This window comes from Pseudophryne corroboree, chromosome 8 (assembly GCF_028390025.1).
Source record: "Pseudophryne corroboree isolate aPseCor3 chromosome 8, aPseCor3.hap2, whole genome shotgun sequence".
Classification (NCBI taxonomy): Eukaryota; Metazoa; Chordata; class Amphibia; order Anura; family Myobatrachidae; genus Pseudophryne; species Pseudophryne corroboree.
This window is the reverse complement of record NC_086451.1, coordinates 16,337,621-16,355,241: the sequence shown is the minus strand read 5'-3', so window position 1 is coordinate 16,355,241 and position 17,621 is coordinate 16,337,621. Positions and strand designations below refer to the sequence as shown.

The 17,621-nt window shown below is 48.7% G+C and overlaps 1 protein-coding gene across 1 annotated transcript in view; it reads left to right on the top strand.

Annotated features, from left to right (window-relative positions):
* The window catches only part of LOC134948146 (stomatin-like), a 62,169-nt gene extending 45,162 nt beyond the window's left edge, over positions 1–17,007 (top strand). Inside the window, exons 6-7 of the mRNA XM_063935958.1 lie at positions 14,253–14,387; positions 16,411–17,007. Coding sequence (XP_063792028.1) covers positions 14,253–14,387; positions 16,411–16,605 — 330 coding nt within the window. The 3' untranslated portion in view covers positions 16,606–17,007. The remainder of the gene's footprint in view (positions 1–14,252; positions 14,388–16,410) is intronic.
* The last annotated feature ends 614 nt before the right edge of the window (positions 17,008–17,621 follow it).

Below are 17,621 nucleotides of genomic sequence, written 5' to 3'. Positions count from 1 at the left end.
GTCGTCTATGTATCTGAGATACAATACGATATGATCTGTATATTTTACATAATCATCCTGAAAAGCCACCTCCCTCTCCCACCATCCCAGGTAGAGGCCAGCATACGTGGGGGCACAAGCCGTCCCCATAGCTGTGCCTCTAACCTGGAGATAGTGTCGTTCATTACATGTAAAGTAATTTTTCGTTAATATGAACTCAAGTAAGGAGAGGAGGAATGCATTAAACTCGTGTTGTATGTTCATGTCAAGAAAGAATTTTATAGCACTGATACCTTTCGTGTGATCTATGCTGGTGTACAGGCTCTCGACATCATATGTCGCTAGCCATGTACCTGGGGTCACAGTGATGTTCTGGTGCAGACGGTGATTATAAATACACCAGTCAAGGATTTGACACTCTCTGTAACTGGGGCAATCAGCACAGGTCACACCTAATTGAAACAGCAGTTGCATCAATTTGCAATACCCATAATAGAAAAACATAATGACGGTGGTTTAAAAATATGCTGATGGTGGTTTAATCATAACACCTGCAACGATAGAATACTGATCCTCTTGGTAATGAATTTGGGGGAATCAGCATAGATTGCAATATCTATAAGAACAGCAGTTGCGGTATTTAACCATCAAGTCTTTCAGTACAAAAACAGCTGTTGTAGTGACACGCTGATGATAACCTAAAGTGCGTGCGGCTGTATATATAAGTGTAGAACTGAAACAGTGTATATGTTCCAGTGGTGCTGTTCCCTCACTCAGTGAGAGATATATGAGAGAATAATTAAACATCAAATCACCGCTGCAAACACACTCTGGGTGTATCTCAATCTGCAATAAAAAGGTGTTATTTATTGTATAGATCTCAGTGACCCCCTGCCCTTACATATTGTGATACCTTTTGAGACATAGATGAGAAATGTATTAAATCATCATTACTGTACCATACATCTGATATACAATAAGGACATGATATACATGTAAAATTATCACAAAATATTGTGGTTATTCCTCAATGGTTTCCTGCCATTAATATAATGGGATAAAACTGTAAATAGACAGACGCATGATATTGAATACAAGAATATCATACATCAATTTACCCCATTGTATTTACGAATTCCCTTATCATAGGAACTCCTTGTCACAGGCAAGTAACATATGTGACAATATTGTGTCAACTTAAAAGGGGAGTGCAACACTGTATGACTTTAACTATGACAGTGTCCTGTTCCAACAACTTGTTTCAGTACTAAGAACAGGCAAGCAATCAATTGTATGAATGTGCACAGAACTGGGATTGCTACAGAAACTATTGCATTTAAAAAGTGCATTATATTACGGGACACTTTTTTTGCAAATATATTAACACTGTGGAAAGGAGATTTCATTATAATCCATATTAAGCTCAAGTAAGAGTATTGTGGATTCATCCCACACGAACCTCTCTTCCGGTCCCCTGTAAAGTGACACACCACTTAAAATTATACCAACTGATGAATATAGGCTATGAGTGGTCTGGACCCTTAAAACTAATGAATGTAAATAAAACAAGTGACACAGTGAATTTTTAATTCATATAATATCTTTAATAATAAAATATTTTTTCAAATATATTTCACATCTATTTTAATTGATTACCAATAAAGGTTACATTTTAGATTTAATTACTCTTTCTCCCTTAGTGCGCCAACAAAGAGACAATCTTTTCTTTTTCTTTTTGTGTCTTCAATCTTATTGTCTATGGCGGCACCCCCAACATATAATAGTGAATCAATACCATAATGCATGTATTAATGGGGTTTTTCTCAATCAATAAAGAATACATATTGACCTTTTGACTGGTGCAGAAGTTTTTCCCTTCCCCTTGCCCTTTTTGTTGAAACCATGGGGATTATACCAAAGCTCCCAAACGGGCGGGAGAGTGCGGATGACTCTGCAGCACCGAATGAGAGAACTCCAGGTCCTCCTCAGCCAGGGTATCAAATTTGTAGAATTTTGCAAACGTGTTTGCCCCTGACCAAGTAGCTGCTCGGCAAAGTTGTAAAGCCGAGACCCCTCGGGCAGCCGCCCAAGATGAGCCCACCTTCCTTGTGGAATGGGCATTGACAGATTTTGGCTGTGGCAGGCCTGCCACAGTATGTGCAAGCTGAATTGTACTACAAATCCAACGAGCAATAGTCTGCTTAGAAGCAGGAGCACCCAGCTTGTTGGGTGCATATAGGATAAACAGCGAGTCAGATTTTCTGACTCCAGCCGTCCTGGAAACATATATTTTCAGGGCCCTGACAACGTCTAGCAACTTGGAGTCCTCCAAATCCTTAGTAGCCGCAGGCACCACAATAGGCTGGTTCAGGTGAAACGCTGACACCACCTTAGGGAGAAACTGGGGACGAGTCCTCAATTCTGCCCTATCCATATGGAAAATCAAATAAGGGCTTTTACAAGACAAAGCCGCCAATTCTGATACTCGCCTGGCAGAAGCCAAGGCCAATAACATAACCACCTTCCATGTGAGATATTTCAGATCCATGGTTTTTAGTGGTTCAAACCAAAGTGATTTTAAGAAAACTCAACACCACGTTGAGATCCCAAGGTGCCACAGGAGGCACAAACGGGGGCTGACTATGCAGCACTCCTTTTATAAATGTCTGAACTTCAGGTACTGAAGCTAGTTCTTTTTTGAAAGAAAATCGACAGAGCCGAGATCTGTACCTTAATGGAACCCAATTTAAGGCCCATAGTCACTCCTGCTTGCAGGAAATGCAGAAATCGACCTAGTTGAAATTCCTCTGTTGGGGCCCTTTCGGCCTCACACCATGCAACATATTTTCGCCATATGCGGTGATAATGAGTTGCTGTAACCTCTTTCCTGGCTTTAGTAAGCGTAGGAATTACTTCCTCCGGAATACCCTTTTCCTTCAGGATCCGGCGTTCAACCGCCATGCCGTCAAACGCAGCCGCGGTAAGTCTTGGAACAGACAGGGCCCCTGCTGCCGCAGGTCCTGACTGAGTGTCAGAGGCCATGGGTCCTCTAATATAAATTCTTGAAGTTCTGGGTACCAAGCTCTTCTTGGCCATCCACGAGTATCGTTCTTACACCTCGCCTTCTTATTATTCTCAGTACCTTTGGTATGAGAGGCAGAGGGGAGAACACCTAAACCGACTGGTACACCCACGGTGTTACCAGAGCGTCCATAGCTATCGCCTGAGGGTCCCTTGACCTGGAGCAATATCTTTTATAGCTTTTTGTTAAGGCGGGACGCCATCATGTCCACCTGTGGCCTTTCCCAATGGTGTACAATCCTATTGGAAGACTTCTGGAGGAAGTCCCCATTCTCCCGGGTGGAGGTCGTGTCTGTTGAGAAGATCTGCTTCCCAGTTGTCCACTCCGGGAATGAACACTGCTGACAGTGCTAACACATGATTTTCCGCCTATCGGAGAATCCTTGTGGCTTCTGCCATCGCCATCCTGCTTTTTGTGCCGCCCTGTTGATTACATGGGCGACTGCCGTGATGTTGTCTGATTGGATCAGTACCGGCTGGTTTTGAAGCAGAGGCCTTGCTGGCCTCAGGGCATTGTAAATGGCCCTCAGATCCAGAATATTTATGTGTAGGGAAATAACCTGACTTGACCAAAGTCCCTGGAAGTTTCTTCCCTATGTGACTGCCCCCCAGCCTCAAAGGCTGGAATCCATGGTCACTAGGACCTAGTCCTGTATGCCGAACCTGCGGCCCTCTTGAAGATGGGCACTCTGCAGCCACCACAGTAGAGATACCCTGGTCCTTGGAGACAGGGTTATCAGCCTATGCATCGGAAGATGCGATCCGGACCACTTGTCCAACAGGTCCCTCTGAAAAGTTCTTGTATGGAACCTGCCTAATGGGATTGCTTCGTAGGAAGCTACCATTTTTCCCAGGACTCGCGTGCAATGATGCACCGCTACCTATTTTGGTTTCAGGAGGTCTCTGACTAGAGATGACAACTCCTTGGCTTTCTCCTCCGGGAGAAACACTATTTCTGGTTTATGTCCAGAACCATCCCCAGGAACAGTAGACGTGTCATAGGAACCAGCTGTGACTTTGGACTGTTTAGAATCCACCTATGCTGTTGTAGCACTTTCCAAAATAGTGCTACCCCGACTACCAACTGCTCCTTGGACCTCGCCCTTATAACGAGATTGTCCAATTACGGGATAATTACAACTCCCTTTTTTTGAAGGAGTATCATCATTTCGGCCATTACCTTGATAAAACACCCTCGGTGCCATGTACAGTCCAAACGGCAGTGTCTGGACTTGGTAATGGTAATCCTGTACCACAAATCTGAGGTACTCCTGGCGAGGATGGTAAATGGGGACATGCAGGTAAGCATCCTTGATGTCCCGGGATACCATGTAATCCCCCTCGTCCAGGCTTGCAATAACCGCCCTGAGCGATTCCATCTTGAACTTGAATTTTTTTATGTTCAAGGATTTTAAATATAAAATGGGTCACACCGAACCATGCGGTTTCGGTACCCCAACCCGTGTGGAATAGTAACCCCGTCCTTGTTGAAGTAGGGGCACCTTGAGTATTACCTGCTGGGAATACCGCTTATTAATTGCCTCTAGCACAGCCTCCCTGCTTGAGGGAGTTGTCAGCAAGGCATATTTTAGGAAACGGCTGGGGGGAGACATCTCTAATTCCAGCTTGTACCCCTGAAATACTACTTGGAAGAAACAGGGATCCACCTGTGAGCGAGCCCACTAATTGCTGAAATTTTTGAGGCGGCCCCCCACCGTACCTGGCTACACCTGTGGAGCACCCGCGTCATGGTGTGTACTCACAGGAGGCGGGGGAAGAATCTTGATTCTGGGAACAGGCTGACTGGTGCAGCTTTTTCCCTCTACCCTTGTCTCTGTACAGAAAGGAAGCGCCATTTGACCCGCTTGCTTTTCTGAAGCCGAAAGAACTGTACCTTTTTCTGTGAGGAAACCTGAGGTAAAATTATTTCTTCCCAGCAGTTGCTGTGGATACGAGGTCCCAGAGACCATCCCCAAATAATTCCTCACTCTTATAAGGCTCTCTATGCGCTTTTTAAGTCAGCATCACCTGTCCAGTGACAGGTCTCTAATACCCTCCTGACAGAATGGATATTACATTTATTTTTGGATGCCAGCCGGCAAAATATCCCTCTGTGCATCCCCCATATATAAGACAACGTCTTTAATATGTTTTTATGTTTTTATGTTTGCCAACTATTATCCCTGTTTGACAGGGTCACCAACCACGCTGCAGCAGCACTATCTGCAGGTCTCAGTCTAGTACCTGAGTGTGTAAATACAGACTTCAGGATAGCCTCCTGTTTTTTTTATCAACAGGTACCTATTAAAGTGGCCGTATCCTAAGACGGCAGTGCCACCTTTTTTGACAAACGTGTGAGCGCCTTATCCACCCTAGGGGATATCTCCCAGCGTAACTTATCCTCCTGGCGGGAAAGGGTACGCCATCAGTAACTTTTTATAAATTACCAGTTTCTTAACGGGGGAACCCACGCTTTTCACACACTTCATTTATTCATCTGATGGGGGAACAAAACACTGCCTGTTTTTTCTCCCCAAACCTAAAACCCATTTATAGAGGTTAAAGTCAGAAATGTATAACACATTTTTTATTGCCGGGAACAAGTCACGGATTGGATTGTGTATATGTCTCCACCTTGTCGACACTGGAGTCAGACTCCGTGTCGACATCTGTGTCTGCCATCTGAGAGAGCGGGCGTATTTGAGCCCCTGATGGCCTTTGAGACGCCTGGGCAGGCGCGGGCTGCGAAGCCGGCTGTCCCACAGCTGTTACGTCATCCACCCTTTTATGTAAGGAGTTGACACTGTCGGTTAATACCTTTTACCTCTCTATCCACTCTGGTGTCGGCCCCACAGGGGGCAACATCACATATATCGGCCTCTGTTCCGTCACCATATAAGCCTCCTCATTCAACATGTCGACACAGCCGTACCGACACACCGCAGACACACAGGGAATGCTCTAAACGAGGACAGGACCCACAAAAGCCCTTTGGGGGGACAGAGTGAGAGTATGCCAGCACACACCAGAGCGCTATATACTGCAGGGACTAACTGAGTTATGTCCCCTATAGCTTTATATCTATATATATAATGTATACTGCGCCTAAATTTAGTGCCCCCTCTCTCTTTTTTTAACCCTTGTAGACTGCAGGGGAGAGCCAGGGAGCTTCCCTCCAACGGAGCTGTGAGGGAAAATGGCGCCAGTGTGCTGAGGAGATAGGCTCCGCCCCTTTTTCGCTGCCTATTCTCCCGTTTTTTATGGACTTCTGGCTGGGGTATTTACCTCATATATAGCCCCTGGGGCTATATATTGAGGTATTTTTGCCAGCCAAGGTGTTTTTATTGCTGCCTCAGGGCGCCCCCCCCCAGCGCCCTGCACCCTCAGTGACCGGAGTATGAAGTGTGTGAGAGGAGCAATGGCGCACAGCTGCAGTGCTGTGCGCTGCCTTGGTGAAGACTGAGTCTTCATGCCGCCGATTTTCCGGACCATCTTCTTGCTTCTGGCTCTGTAAGGGGGACGGCGGCGCGGCTCCGGGACCGAACATCAAGGCTGGGCCTGCGGTCGATCCCTCTGGAGCTAATGGTGTCCAGTAGCCTAAGAAGCCCAATCCGGCTGCAAGCAGGCGAGTTCGCTTCTTCTCCCCTTAGTCCCTCGCTGCAGTGAGCCTGTTGCCAGCAGGTCTCACTGAAAAGAACAAATTCTAAGACTATAACTTTCTAAGAGCTCAGGAGAGCCCCTAGTGTGCATCCAACCTCGGCCGGGCACGAAATCTAACTGAGGCTTGGAGGAGGGTCATAGTTGGAGGAGCCAGTGCACACCAGGTAGTCTAAGATCTTTCTAGAGTGCCCAGCCTCCTTCGGAGCCCGCTATTCCCCATGGTCCTTACGGAGTTCCCAGCATCCACTAGGACGTTAGAGAAAAGGGAGATAAGGGGTAGCAGTAAGAGAGGTGGCAATAAGGGAGGTAAGGGGTAGTAGTAAGAGGTGGCAGTAAGAGGTGTTAGGGGTAGCAGTAAGAGGTGACAATAAGAGGTAAGGGGTAGCAGTAAGAGGTGGCAGTAAGAGGGGTAAGGGGTAGCAGTAAGAGGTGGCAATAAGGGAGGTAAGGGGTAGCAGTAAAAGAGGTGGCAATAAGGGAGGTAAGGGGTAGCAGTAAGAGGTGGCAATAAGGGAGGTAAGGGGTACTAGTAAGAGAGGTGGCAATATGGGAGGTATGGGGTAGCAGTAAGAGAGGTGGCAATAAGGGATGTAAGGGGTAGCGGTAAGAGAGGTGGCAATAATAGGATTTTATTATACCTACTGGTAAATCCTTTTCTCGTAGTCCATAAGGGATATTGGGGACATAATTAGTACGATGGGGTATAGACGGGTCGAAAGAAGCAAGTGCACTTTAAAATTCTTCACTGGGTGTGCTGGCTCCTCCCCTCTATGCCTCCTCCTACAGCTCAGTTATAGGTAAAACAGTGCCCGAAGGAGAATGACATACTTGAGAGAAGGAACTTAATAACAGGTGTGGTGAGATTTAAACACCAGCACACCAATACATAATTTAGCCAGCAAGGTCTGGCAACATTATCATAATCTTAGCCAGCAAAATCTGGCAACAATAACAGCAACAGCTGAACAGGAACACCAAATAGAGAACCTGCAGAAAGTCACCGCACAGAGGCGGGCGCCCAATATCCAATATATTAAAATCCTATTTTCTCTAGCATTCATAAGGGATATTGGGGGACAGAATTAGTATGATGGGGATGTCTCAAAGCTTCCAGAACGGGCGCGAACATGCGGAGACAACTGCAGCACCGCCTGCCCAAACTGGGTATCTTCTTTGGTCAGGGTATCAAATTTGTAGAACTTCACAAAGGTGTTAGTCCCCGACCAGGTAGCAGCTCGGCATAGCTGTAGGGCCGAGACTCCATGGGCAGCCGCCCAGAAAGAACCCATCGATCTAGTAGAGTGGGCCTACAGAGACTGTGGTACCAGTAAGGCTGCCAACACATAAACCTGTTGGATTGTAAGCTTAATCCAACGAGCAATGGACTGCTTTGAAGCAGGGCAACCCTTTTTCAATGCATCATACAGCACGGACAAGGAATCCGTCTTCCTGATCCAAGCCGTCCTCTTGACGTAGATTTTCAAGGCTCGCACAGCATCCAATGCCTCCGGAATACAGTGTCAGAACTGGACGGAATCACCAGAGGTTGATTCAAGTGAAAAGCGGAGACCACCTTCGGCAGGAACTGCTGTCTAGTCCTGAGCTCCGCTCTGTTCTCGTAAAAGACCAAGTACGTACTTTTGAACGACAAGGCCCCCAATTCTGAGACACGCCTAGCAGAAGCCAGGGCCAGTAACATCACTGTTTTCCACGTGGGGTACTTATCCTCTACCTTCGGCAGAGGTTCGAACCAGGAGGACTGTAGAAAGCGTAACATAACATCCAGATCCCAAGGTGCCGTAGGCAGCATGAAAGGAGGTTGTATATGATGCACCCCTTGCAAGAAGGTCTGAACTTCCGGCAAGAAAGCCAACTTCTTCTGCAGGAAACGCAGGAACCTTCCCAAATGGAATTCCGCAGAGGGATATGTGCGTTCCTCGCACCAAGAGACATATCTCCGCCAGATATGATGATAGTGTTTTGACGTCACAGGTTTTCTGGCTTGTACCATAGTGGCAATTACCTTTTTGGAAAGCCCTTTGTGAGTAAGGATGTTCCGCTCAACTTCCATGCCATCAAACGAAGCTGCTGTAAGTCCGGGTAGACGAACGGTCCTTGTTGAAGAAGATCTCTTCTTAGTGGCAAAGGCCAAGGGTCCTGTACGGACATGTCCAGAAGAGCCACGTACCACACTCTTCGGGCCAATCCGGGGCAATCAAGATTGCTTCCACTCTTAGATGTCTGATCCGCTTGAGCACCCTTGGGATCAGAGGAATCGGAGGAAACAGGTAGACCAGCTGATAAGGCCAAGGCGAGATCAGCGCATCCACTGCACTCGCCAGAGGGTCCCTGAGCAGTAACAGCAAAACTTCTTGTTGAGACAAAAGGCCATCAGGTCGATCTGTGGGCAACCCCACCTGTCGATGATCAGTTGGAGCACCTGAGGGTGTAGTCCCCACTCCCCCGGGTGGAGGTCATGGCGACTTAGGAAGTCCGCCTCCCAGTTGTTCACTCCCGGAATGAAGATTACAGACAGCACTCTTGCATGTTTTTCTGCCCAGAGGAGTATTCTTGACACTTCTTGCATGCAGGCCCTGCTTTTTGTCCCTCCTTGTCGATTGATGTATGCCACTGACATGGCGTTGTCCGACTGCACTTGGATCGCCCGATCCCTTAGTAGAGGAGATGCCTGAAGCAGAGCGTTGTGGATAGCGCAAAGTTCCAGAATGTTGATTGGAAGAAGGGCACCCTGGGCAGACCACCTGCCCTGGAACTGAGCCCCTTGGGTTACAGCTCCCCATCCTCATAGACTCGCATCTGTCGTGAGGAGGATCCAATCCCGAAGTTTCTGCCTTCCAGGAGGTTGGAAGACTGTGGCAACCACAGGAGTGAAATCCTGGCCCGGGGTGACAGCTGAATCCGGTGCATCTGGAGATGGGAACCGGATCATTTGTTCAGGATGTCCAATTGGAAGGGTCTGGCGTGGAACCTTCCGTACTGTATCGCCTCGTAGGAGGCCACCATCTTTCCCAATAATTTTATGCATAGATGGACGGAGACTCGAGCAGGTCTGAGTACCATGCGCACCATCTCTTGGAGTGTTCTCGCTTTTTCCTCGGGTAGGAACACTTTCTGTGCTGCAGTATCCAGTAGCATGCCCAGGAACAGGAGCTGCTGAGACGGTTCCAGGTGGGACTTCCATAGATTGAGGATCCACCCGTGGTGAGACAGAAGTTGGATAGTGCGATCTATATGGAGCAATAGAAGCTCCCTGGAGCTCGCTTTTATCAGGAGATCGTCCAGGTATGGAATCACATTGACCCCCTGGACCCTGAGCTGAAACATAATTTCTGCCATCACCTTCGTGATGATGATGAGGAGGCCAAATTGGGATATGTAGGTAAGCGTCCTTGATATCCAGAGATACTAGGAATTCCCATGGTTCCAGGCCTGCGATCACCGCCCTCAAAGATTCCATCTTGAATTTGAAAACCTTCAGGTAAGGATTCAAGGACTTCAGATTTAGAATGGGTCTCACAGACCAGTCTGGTTTCGGTACTACAAACAGACTGGAGTAGTAACCCTGTCCTTGTTGCAGTATTGGTACTGGAGCAATGACCTGGGACTGTACCAACTTCTCTATGGCCAGTAGTAGAGTACCACGCATACTTTCCAAAGCTGGTAAGCCTGATTTGAAAAATCATTGGGAGGAGCACCGTCGAACTCCAGCTTGTAGCCCTGTGAGATAAGGTCCCTTACCCAAGCATCTTGGCAAGAACTGTCCCAGATGTGGCTGAAGTGATGTAACAGAGCTCCCACCACGAGATCTCCCCAGGGTGTGTACCGTCATGCTGATGTTTTTGCGGAAGCAGAACTGGTGTTTTGGTCCTGAGACCCAGCAACTGCTGGTTTTCTCGGTTTTGCCCTGGAGCCTCTTACTGCTTTGGAGGCAGCCCTGGCTCTGGATCGAAATCTTGAGGATGAAAGGACTGAGTAGACGGTCCCGGATAGGTACGTCTAGCAGGAGTGGCCCCCGAAGTGAGAAACGTGGACTTCCTGGCCATAGCCTTAGAAATCCAGGAGTCCAGGTCACCTCCAAAGAGCCATTCCCCTGTGAAGGGAAGAGATTCCACATTACGTTTGGAGTCAGCATCAGCAATCCAGTGACGTAACCATATGGCTCTGCGCGCAGACGCAGGCATAGCCGTGGTTCTAGCATCATCAGTGGCAATCTCTTTTAGGGAGTCACAGGGGACTCTTGCCGTGTCCTGAATGTGAGTCTGTAAGGCAGCAGTGTCGACTAAGGTCATATTACCTGAGAGACCTTCCTTTATTTGACTAGCCCAGGAATGGATTGCATGTGTCATCCAGCAACCTGCAATGACCGGCCTTTGTGCTACGCCTGCAGCAATGTAAATAGATTTTAGAGTGGTCTCTATTTTTCTATCTGCTGGGTCCTTTACCGTCAGGAGCCCGGAGAAGGGAGCACTGCCTTTTTAGAAAGGCGAGAGACTGGGACGTCTACTGCTGGGGATTCTTCCCAGAACTTTCTGCCTTCAAGGGCAAAGGGGAAGGTATTCAAAAACCTTTTTGTCACCTGATATTTTTTTATCTGGATTCTTCCAGACTAGTTTAAATAAATCATCCAGTTCCATGGAATCAGGGAATGTGACTTTTGGTTCATCTTGAGGGAGGAAAAAAAAGACTGCTGAGTATTTGCATCCCCCAGGAGGAGCTTTAACACCTCCCTAATAGCCAATATGAGGGGTTCAATACCCTGAATCGGGGTGGGATCCCCACTTATGGGGTCTCCATCATCCCCAGCATCCTGTATATCATCATCAGTATCATCTGATAGGAGTGCTGGTAGAGCAGGTTTCTGTGAAGCAGGCAGGGAGGGACGCTTAGCAGTAAGGCTAGCCACTGCTTGTTGCAGTTCTTGAGTCTTATTTGCATTTGCAGTGAGCTGAGATGACATATCAGACATCATAGTTTTTATAGCCCCCAACCAGGGGGGCTCTGTATTCTCCCCCACATTAGTATCAGCATGAGATGACTGACTACACTGCTCACATGATATTGAGCTTGATGTGCTAGGAGAGAACCTGGCATTACACACACTGCAAGACTTCTGTTTTACCATAGTGAGTAGAAAAACAGGTATAACACACACACACACACACACACACACACACACACACACACACACACACACACACACAATACAGCCTGATATTAAGTATGACAAGCCTTCCCTATTGCATGTGAGAGGAGACAGAGAAGAGAGAACTCCAGCGCACCCAACGCTGAGGTGCGGCTGTGTTTGATATATGTGTGTAAACACAGTGAGATTATTTATAAAATCCCCTAGGGGATTACTGTGCACAATGATAGCGGCTCCTCCCCCCCCCCCCCCCCTATGGTGGTCATTCCGAGTTGATCGCTCGCTAGCAGTTTTTAGCAGCCGTGCAAACGCTATGCCGCCGCCCTCTGGGAGTGTATTTTAGCTTAGCAGAAGTGCGAACGAAAGGATCGCAGAGCGGCTACAAAATAATTTTGTGCAGTTTCAAAGTAGCTTCAGACCTACTCAGCGCTTGCGATCACTTCAGACTGTTCAGTTCCTGTTTTGACGTCACGAAAATGCCCTGCGTTCGCCCAGCCACGCCTGCGTTTTTCCTGGCACGCCTGCGTTTTTTCGAACACTCCCTGAAAACGGTCAGTTGACACCCAGAAACGCCCACTTCCTGTCAATCACTCTGCGGACAGCAGTGCAACTGAAAAGCTTCGCTAGACCTTGTGTGAAACGACATCGTTCGTTGTAATAGTACGACGCGCGTGCGCATTGCACCGCACACGCGGAAGTGCCTTTTTTTGCATGGTCGCTGCACAGCGAATGAAAGCAGCTAGCGAACAACTCGGAATGACCCCCTATACCCGGTTCAAGTGTATACAGTGACAGTTCTGGAGGAGCTGTGTAGGCTGCTGCAGCTGCTGCTCATGCAGAGGAAGGTGCCAAAATGCCGCTGAGCTCGCTCTAATGTAGCTCTGCCCCCCGCCATGGCGCCGGAGCTACTGCTTAATATTTATACTGGCCATGTCTCCCTTTAGAATGTACAACCTCACATAAATGCTTGGTTCACTGTAGTTAGCCAGTCTCACCCAGGGGCTGTAGCGGGTCCCCCCCAGGAGGGACCCGTACACCTCACCGCGCTTCAGCCCCACATTTGACCGGGGGACCCCCCTAGCGGGGCCCCCGGTTGGTACTCACCACCGACGATCACCCGCTGAACAAACAGCCCCTCAGGACAGTGGTCCTGCAGCGGAGAAGCGGCTCTGCACCTCAAGAGGCCAGTGACCGTCTCCCCCCAACTCCCACGGCGTACGTATACTGTTGTCCCCAATATCCCTTATGGATGCTAGAGAAAAGGGAGGTAAGGGGTAGCAGTAAGAGAGGTTGCAATAAGGGAGGTAAGGGGTAGCAGTAAGAGGCGACAATAAGGGAGGTAAGAGGTAGCAGTAAGAGAGGTGGCAATAAGAGAGGTAAGGGGTAGCAGTAAAAGGCGACAAAAAGGGAGGTAAGAGGTAGCAGTAAGAGAGGTGGCAATAAGGGAGGTAAGGGGTAGCAGTAGGAGAGGAGTCAATAAGGGAGGTAAGAGGTAGCAGTAAGAGAGGTGGCAATAAGGGAGGTAAGGGGTAGCAGGAGAGGAGACAATAAGAGAGGTAAGAGGTAGCAGTAAGAGAGGAGGCAATAAGGGAGGTAAGGGGTAGCAGTAGGAGAGGAGAAAATAAGGGAGGTAAGGGGTAGCAGTAGGAGGCGACAATAAGGGAGGTAAGAGGTAGCAGTAAGAGGTGGCAATAAGAGAGGTAAGAGGTAGCAGTAAGAGGTGGCAACAAGAGAGGTAAGGGGTAGCAGTAAGAGATGGCAATAAGAGAGGTAAGGGGTAGCAGTAAAAGAGGTGGCAATAAGAGAGGTAAGGGGTAGAAGTAAGAGAGGTAAGGGGTAGTAGTAAGGGAGGTAAGGGGTAGCAGTAAGAGAGGTAAGGGGTAGCAGTAAGAGAGGTAAGGGGTAGTAGTAAGGGAGGTAAGGGGTAGCAGTAAGAGAGGTAAGGGGTAGCAGTAAGAGAGGTAAGGGGTAGTAGTAAGGGAGGTAAGGGGTAGCAGTAAGAGAGGTAAGGGGTAGTAGTAAGAGAGGTAAGGGGTAGCAGTAAGGGGTCAGACATGACAGTACTAGGGCCTGTGGTGAGGGGGTGACAGTAACTTATAGGGAAGGTGGGGTGGATGTTACATCTCTGACCGCTACATACAGGGCAGAAGATGCCTCTTATACAGGATATTTTTCACCATAAGGCAGAATAAAATATATTTGCAAACCGTCTCACATGGGGGATTATTCCCAAATATAATATGGAAAATTCACTTATAATTAGGAGTGTATACATGGTGTATTTGTTCTGTAATTGCAGAAAGAAAATACATTGGTCAGGGAAAGCACCGGGGACTCCGTCTTATTGCTCTTGTCTGTTTCTGTGCAGTCTTCCCTGGACGTTGCCACAGATGATTGGGGTATCAAGGTGGAGCGCGTGGAGATTAAAGATGTGAAATTGCCGGTTCAGCTGCAGAGGGCGATGGCGGCTGAAGCGGAGGCCACTCGGGAAGCCAAAGCCAAGGTAAGGACTCTTCCACCGTAACAGTGTTAGGCCTGTGCTGCACAGACATAACAACTCTTCTCAGCACCTGATCCAATCCTTCCAGTGTAGGGAGAAGCAGCGTTACCCCGATACAGACCTTGCTTTGTTGTAACAGAAGGTAACAGCACTACTCCCACACCCGCTCTCTGAGTATTTATGTGTATCTATTATACTAGCTGATGTGCCCGATTTCACCTGGATAGACCTTCTATATTTACCGTTTCCATTCCCACCTTCAGCGACTGCTCCCGGGACTTGTTGCTGGTCATTGTATAGCAGACCTTTAGGGGGAACTGCAGCCTCTTGAACTGGAAGGGGTACTCTGAAGGTAGGAGTGGTATACAGGGTTTGAACACTGACTTCCCCCGAGCAGAACCAATGAACACTGGCTTCACTGACGTTCCTGTGAAGAGTCTTCACTCGCAGCCTGGTGCCATGGCAGAGTTTGGGCGGGTTGAGGTTCCACAGCAACGTCACTGGAACTTCCACTTTGAGGAGAAGCTTGTGGAATGGGAGGCCAGGAGGGTTGAGGAACCCCATGGGCTAGTGGACTGCGTTATCCATTTGTACCACCGAGTCCACAGACCTGTACTCCAATTCTGCCCCTTCAGAGAACTGAAGCAAAGTGTAATAAATGATGGTAGCCTTTCATTCTTGGGGGTCAAAATCCAGATTTGCCCCTTTTGGGGTTGATTAATTTTTCGTGAAAACCCTAACCCTTGTCACCCACGTAGGGTGGGTGCCCATGTCATGGAAGGAATATATTCCTCCGACTCACTGGTGCCATTGTTCTGTGTTGTTGGCAGCTAGTGGGATTCCTAATCCTCAATCAGATGTCTTATTGTGGGGCATATGTATTAAGCCTGGAGAAGTGATAAACCAGTGATAAGTACAAGGTGATAATGCACCAGCCAATCAGCTCCTGTCTATTTACATATTGGAGCTGATTGGCTGATGCGTTATCACCTTGCACTTAAGCCTGCAGCAGTGATAATACATCACTGTTTTTTATTGCACAGGTGCTCAAACGTAAAGGCCGTATTCACTGCTCGATTTGGGGAGAGATGTGTGCTGAGCGTGCGGTGAGAGACTGGGGGGCGAGTTCTCCCATGCACACCAAGATAAGGTTCTGTAGAAACAGAAGCTCCGGGTCTAATTTAGTAAGGATCGCTTATGCCATTCTTACTGCAGTTCCCAGATGGTTGGGGAGCCATCGGGGACAAGTTGGTGATAAATGTCAGCTGCGCTGGGCCCTGTAGACGCAGAAATCTGATCGCACCTCGATGTGTGACCATGTTGCCGCTAGGACAGTACAGCTGATATGAGACGATCTAATGTCCGTGAGGGGAAGCAGCGGTCTAACGGCTCTGGCCTAGTGGAGAATCAGACAGAGAGAACATTACAGACGTGAGAGGTCTTGTTACCTTACTTACCGAGTCCCCTTGTTTGTCATATATTATATATATATATATATATATATATATATATATATATATATAGTATTATAGTTACAAGCACTTTGAGTCCTGCTGGAGAAAGAACGCTGAATAAATAAATTATTACTATGACATTGCAACCCTATATATGGAATACACCTTAGGCATGCCAGCACACGCTAGATACTAGGAGATCATTATAGCATGTAACGTTCCCCAGATCTCATCCGGAACAACGGGACAGAAGAGCACTCCGTGAAGAAACGGAGACTGGAACGCCTCAAGTGTCACTTAGTAATCTGCTTCATTGTAAAATGCAGGCGGGTGTTTCTGAAAATACCATACACTTGCCAGGCACTGGATAGCCTAGACTGTGCCATGGTGCCCCGTCAGGTTCTATATCCTTTTATAGACTGTACTAGATAAATGATAGCGTGGAACTGATTGGTTACTAAGGGCCATTGGTCCTATAGCACATAAGGGGCATGGTAACCATGGTGATGGTGTAATGTCGGTATCTAGGAATAATACAAGCCTTCACTCATTATATGATCTTCTCACCCCAGGTTATTGCAGCGGAGGGTGAAATGAATGCGTCCCGTGCGCTGAAGGAAGCGGCGATCGTTATCTCGGAGTCTCCTGCCGCCCTGCAGTTGCGTTACCTCCAGACGCTGAACACCATCGCTGCGGAGAAGAATTCCACCATCATCTTCCCGCTGCCCATTGATATGCTGCAAGGACTCATGGGAGGCAGGCAGTGATTCTCTGGCCCAAGCACGGCCCTCCTGGAGGAGGGTTGCTCTAGCTAGTGGGAGGAGTCCATTTGCTAAGAACATACAGTGCAGCGGACGTGCGCTTCTGTCTTTTAAAAGAGCCATAGGGTCCTCTCTACCAAGACATTTAATGTACCCCTATATACTCTATATCCCAAGCTTCATTGTAAAACATGCAGAAACAAAAACATTTTTATCCTTTTTATAATATACTAGGTGCTTCATCGCGCCCTACGGGCGCTCTTCACACCGTCGCAAGGGGCTCCGCCCCATTACCCTTGCATGCCTTTCTGGGGTTCAATATTTGTATTATATGGAGTATTACCTGCATTCCTTTGTTAATGGTTATATATTGCACAATGAAAGGGCGTGCGATGGTGAAGGAGGCGCAGCCCCTTGCGACGGCGTGAACAGCACCTGCAGGGCATGATGTACAGAATGTAGCGGGTGCGGGGGGACTGCGGATGGGGGAGGGTGTCTGTAGATGCTGCGGGTGGAGGGGGGGCGGATGTGGGGGGGGGGGCCTGGATGGGGAAGGGTTGGGAGGTACTGCGGGTGGGGGAGGGGCAGAGGAGTGGGGGCTGCAGATGGGAAAGTGGTCCGGAAGCACTGCAGGTGGGGGAGGGGCAGGGGTGCTACGGGTGGGGGAGGGGCAGGTGCGGGGATGTTGCGGATTGGTGAAGGGTTCTGGAGGTGCTGTGGGATGGGAAGGGGCGGGGGTGCCGGGGGTGGGGTAGGGGGTTTGGAGGCGCTGCGGGTGGGGGAGGGGCAGGTCTGGGTGGTGCGGCAGATGGGGAAGGGGATCCGGAGGCGCTGCTGGTGTTGGAGGGTCGGGTGTGGGGGTGCCGTGGGTGGGGGGAGGAGGGGGGACCGCGGATGGAGGAGGGTGTCTCCAGATGCTGCGGGTGGAGGGGGGGCAGGTGTGGGGGGAGACATATATGGGGGGTGGATGGTGGAGGGGGTCTGGAGGTGCTGTGGGTGGTGGAGGGGCGGGGGAGTGGGAG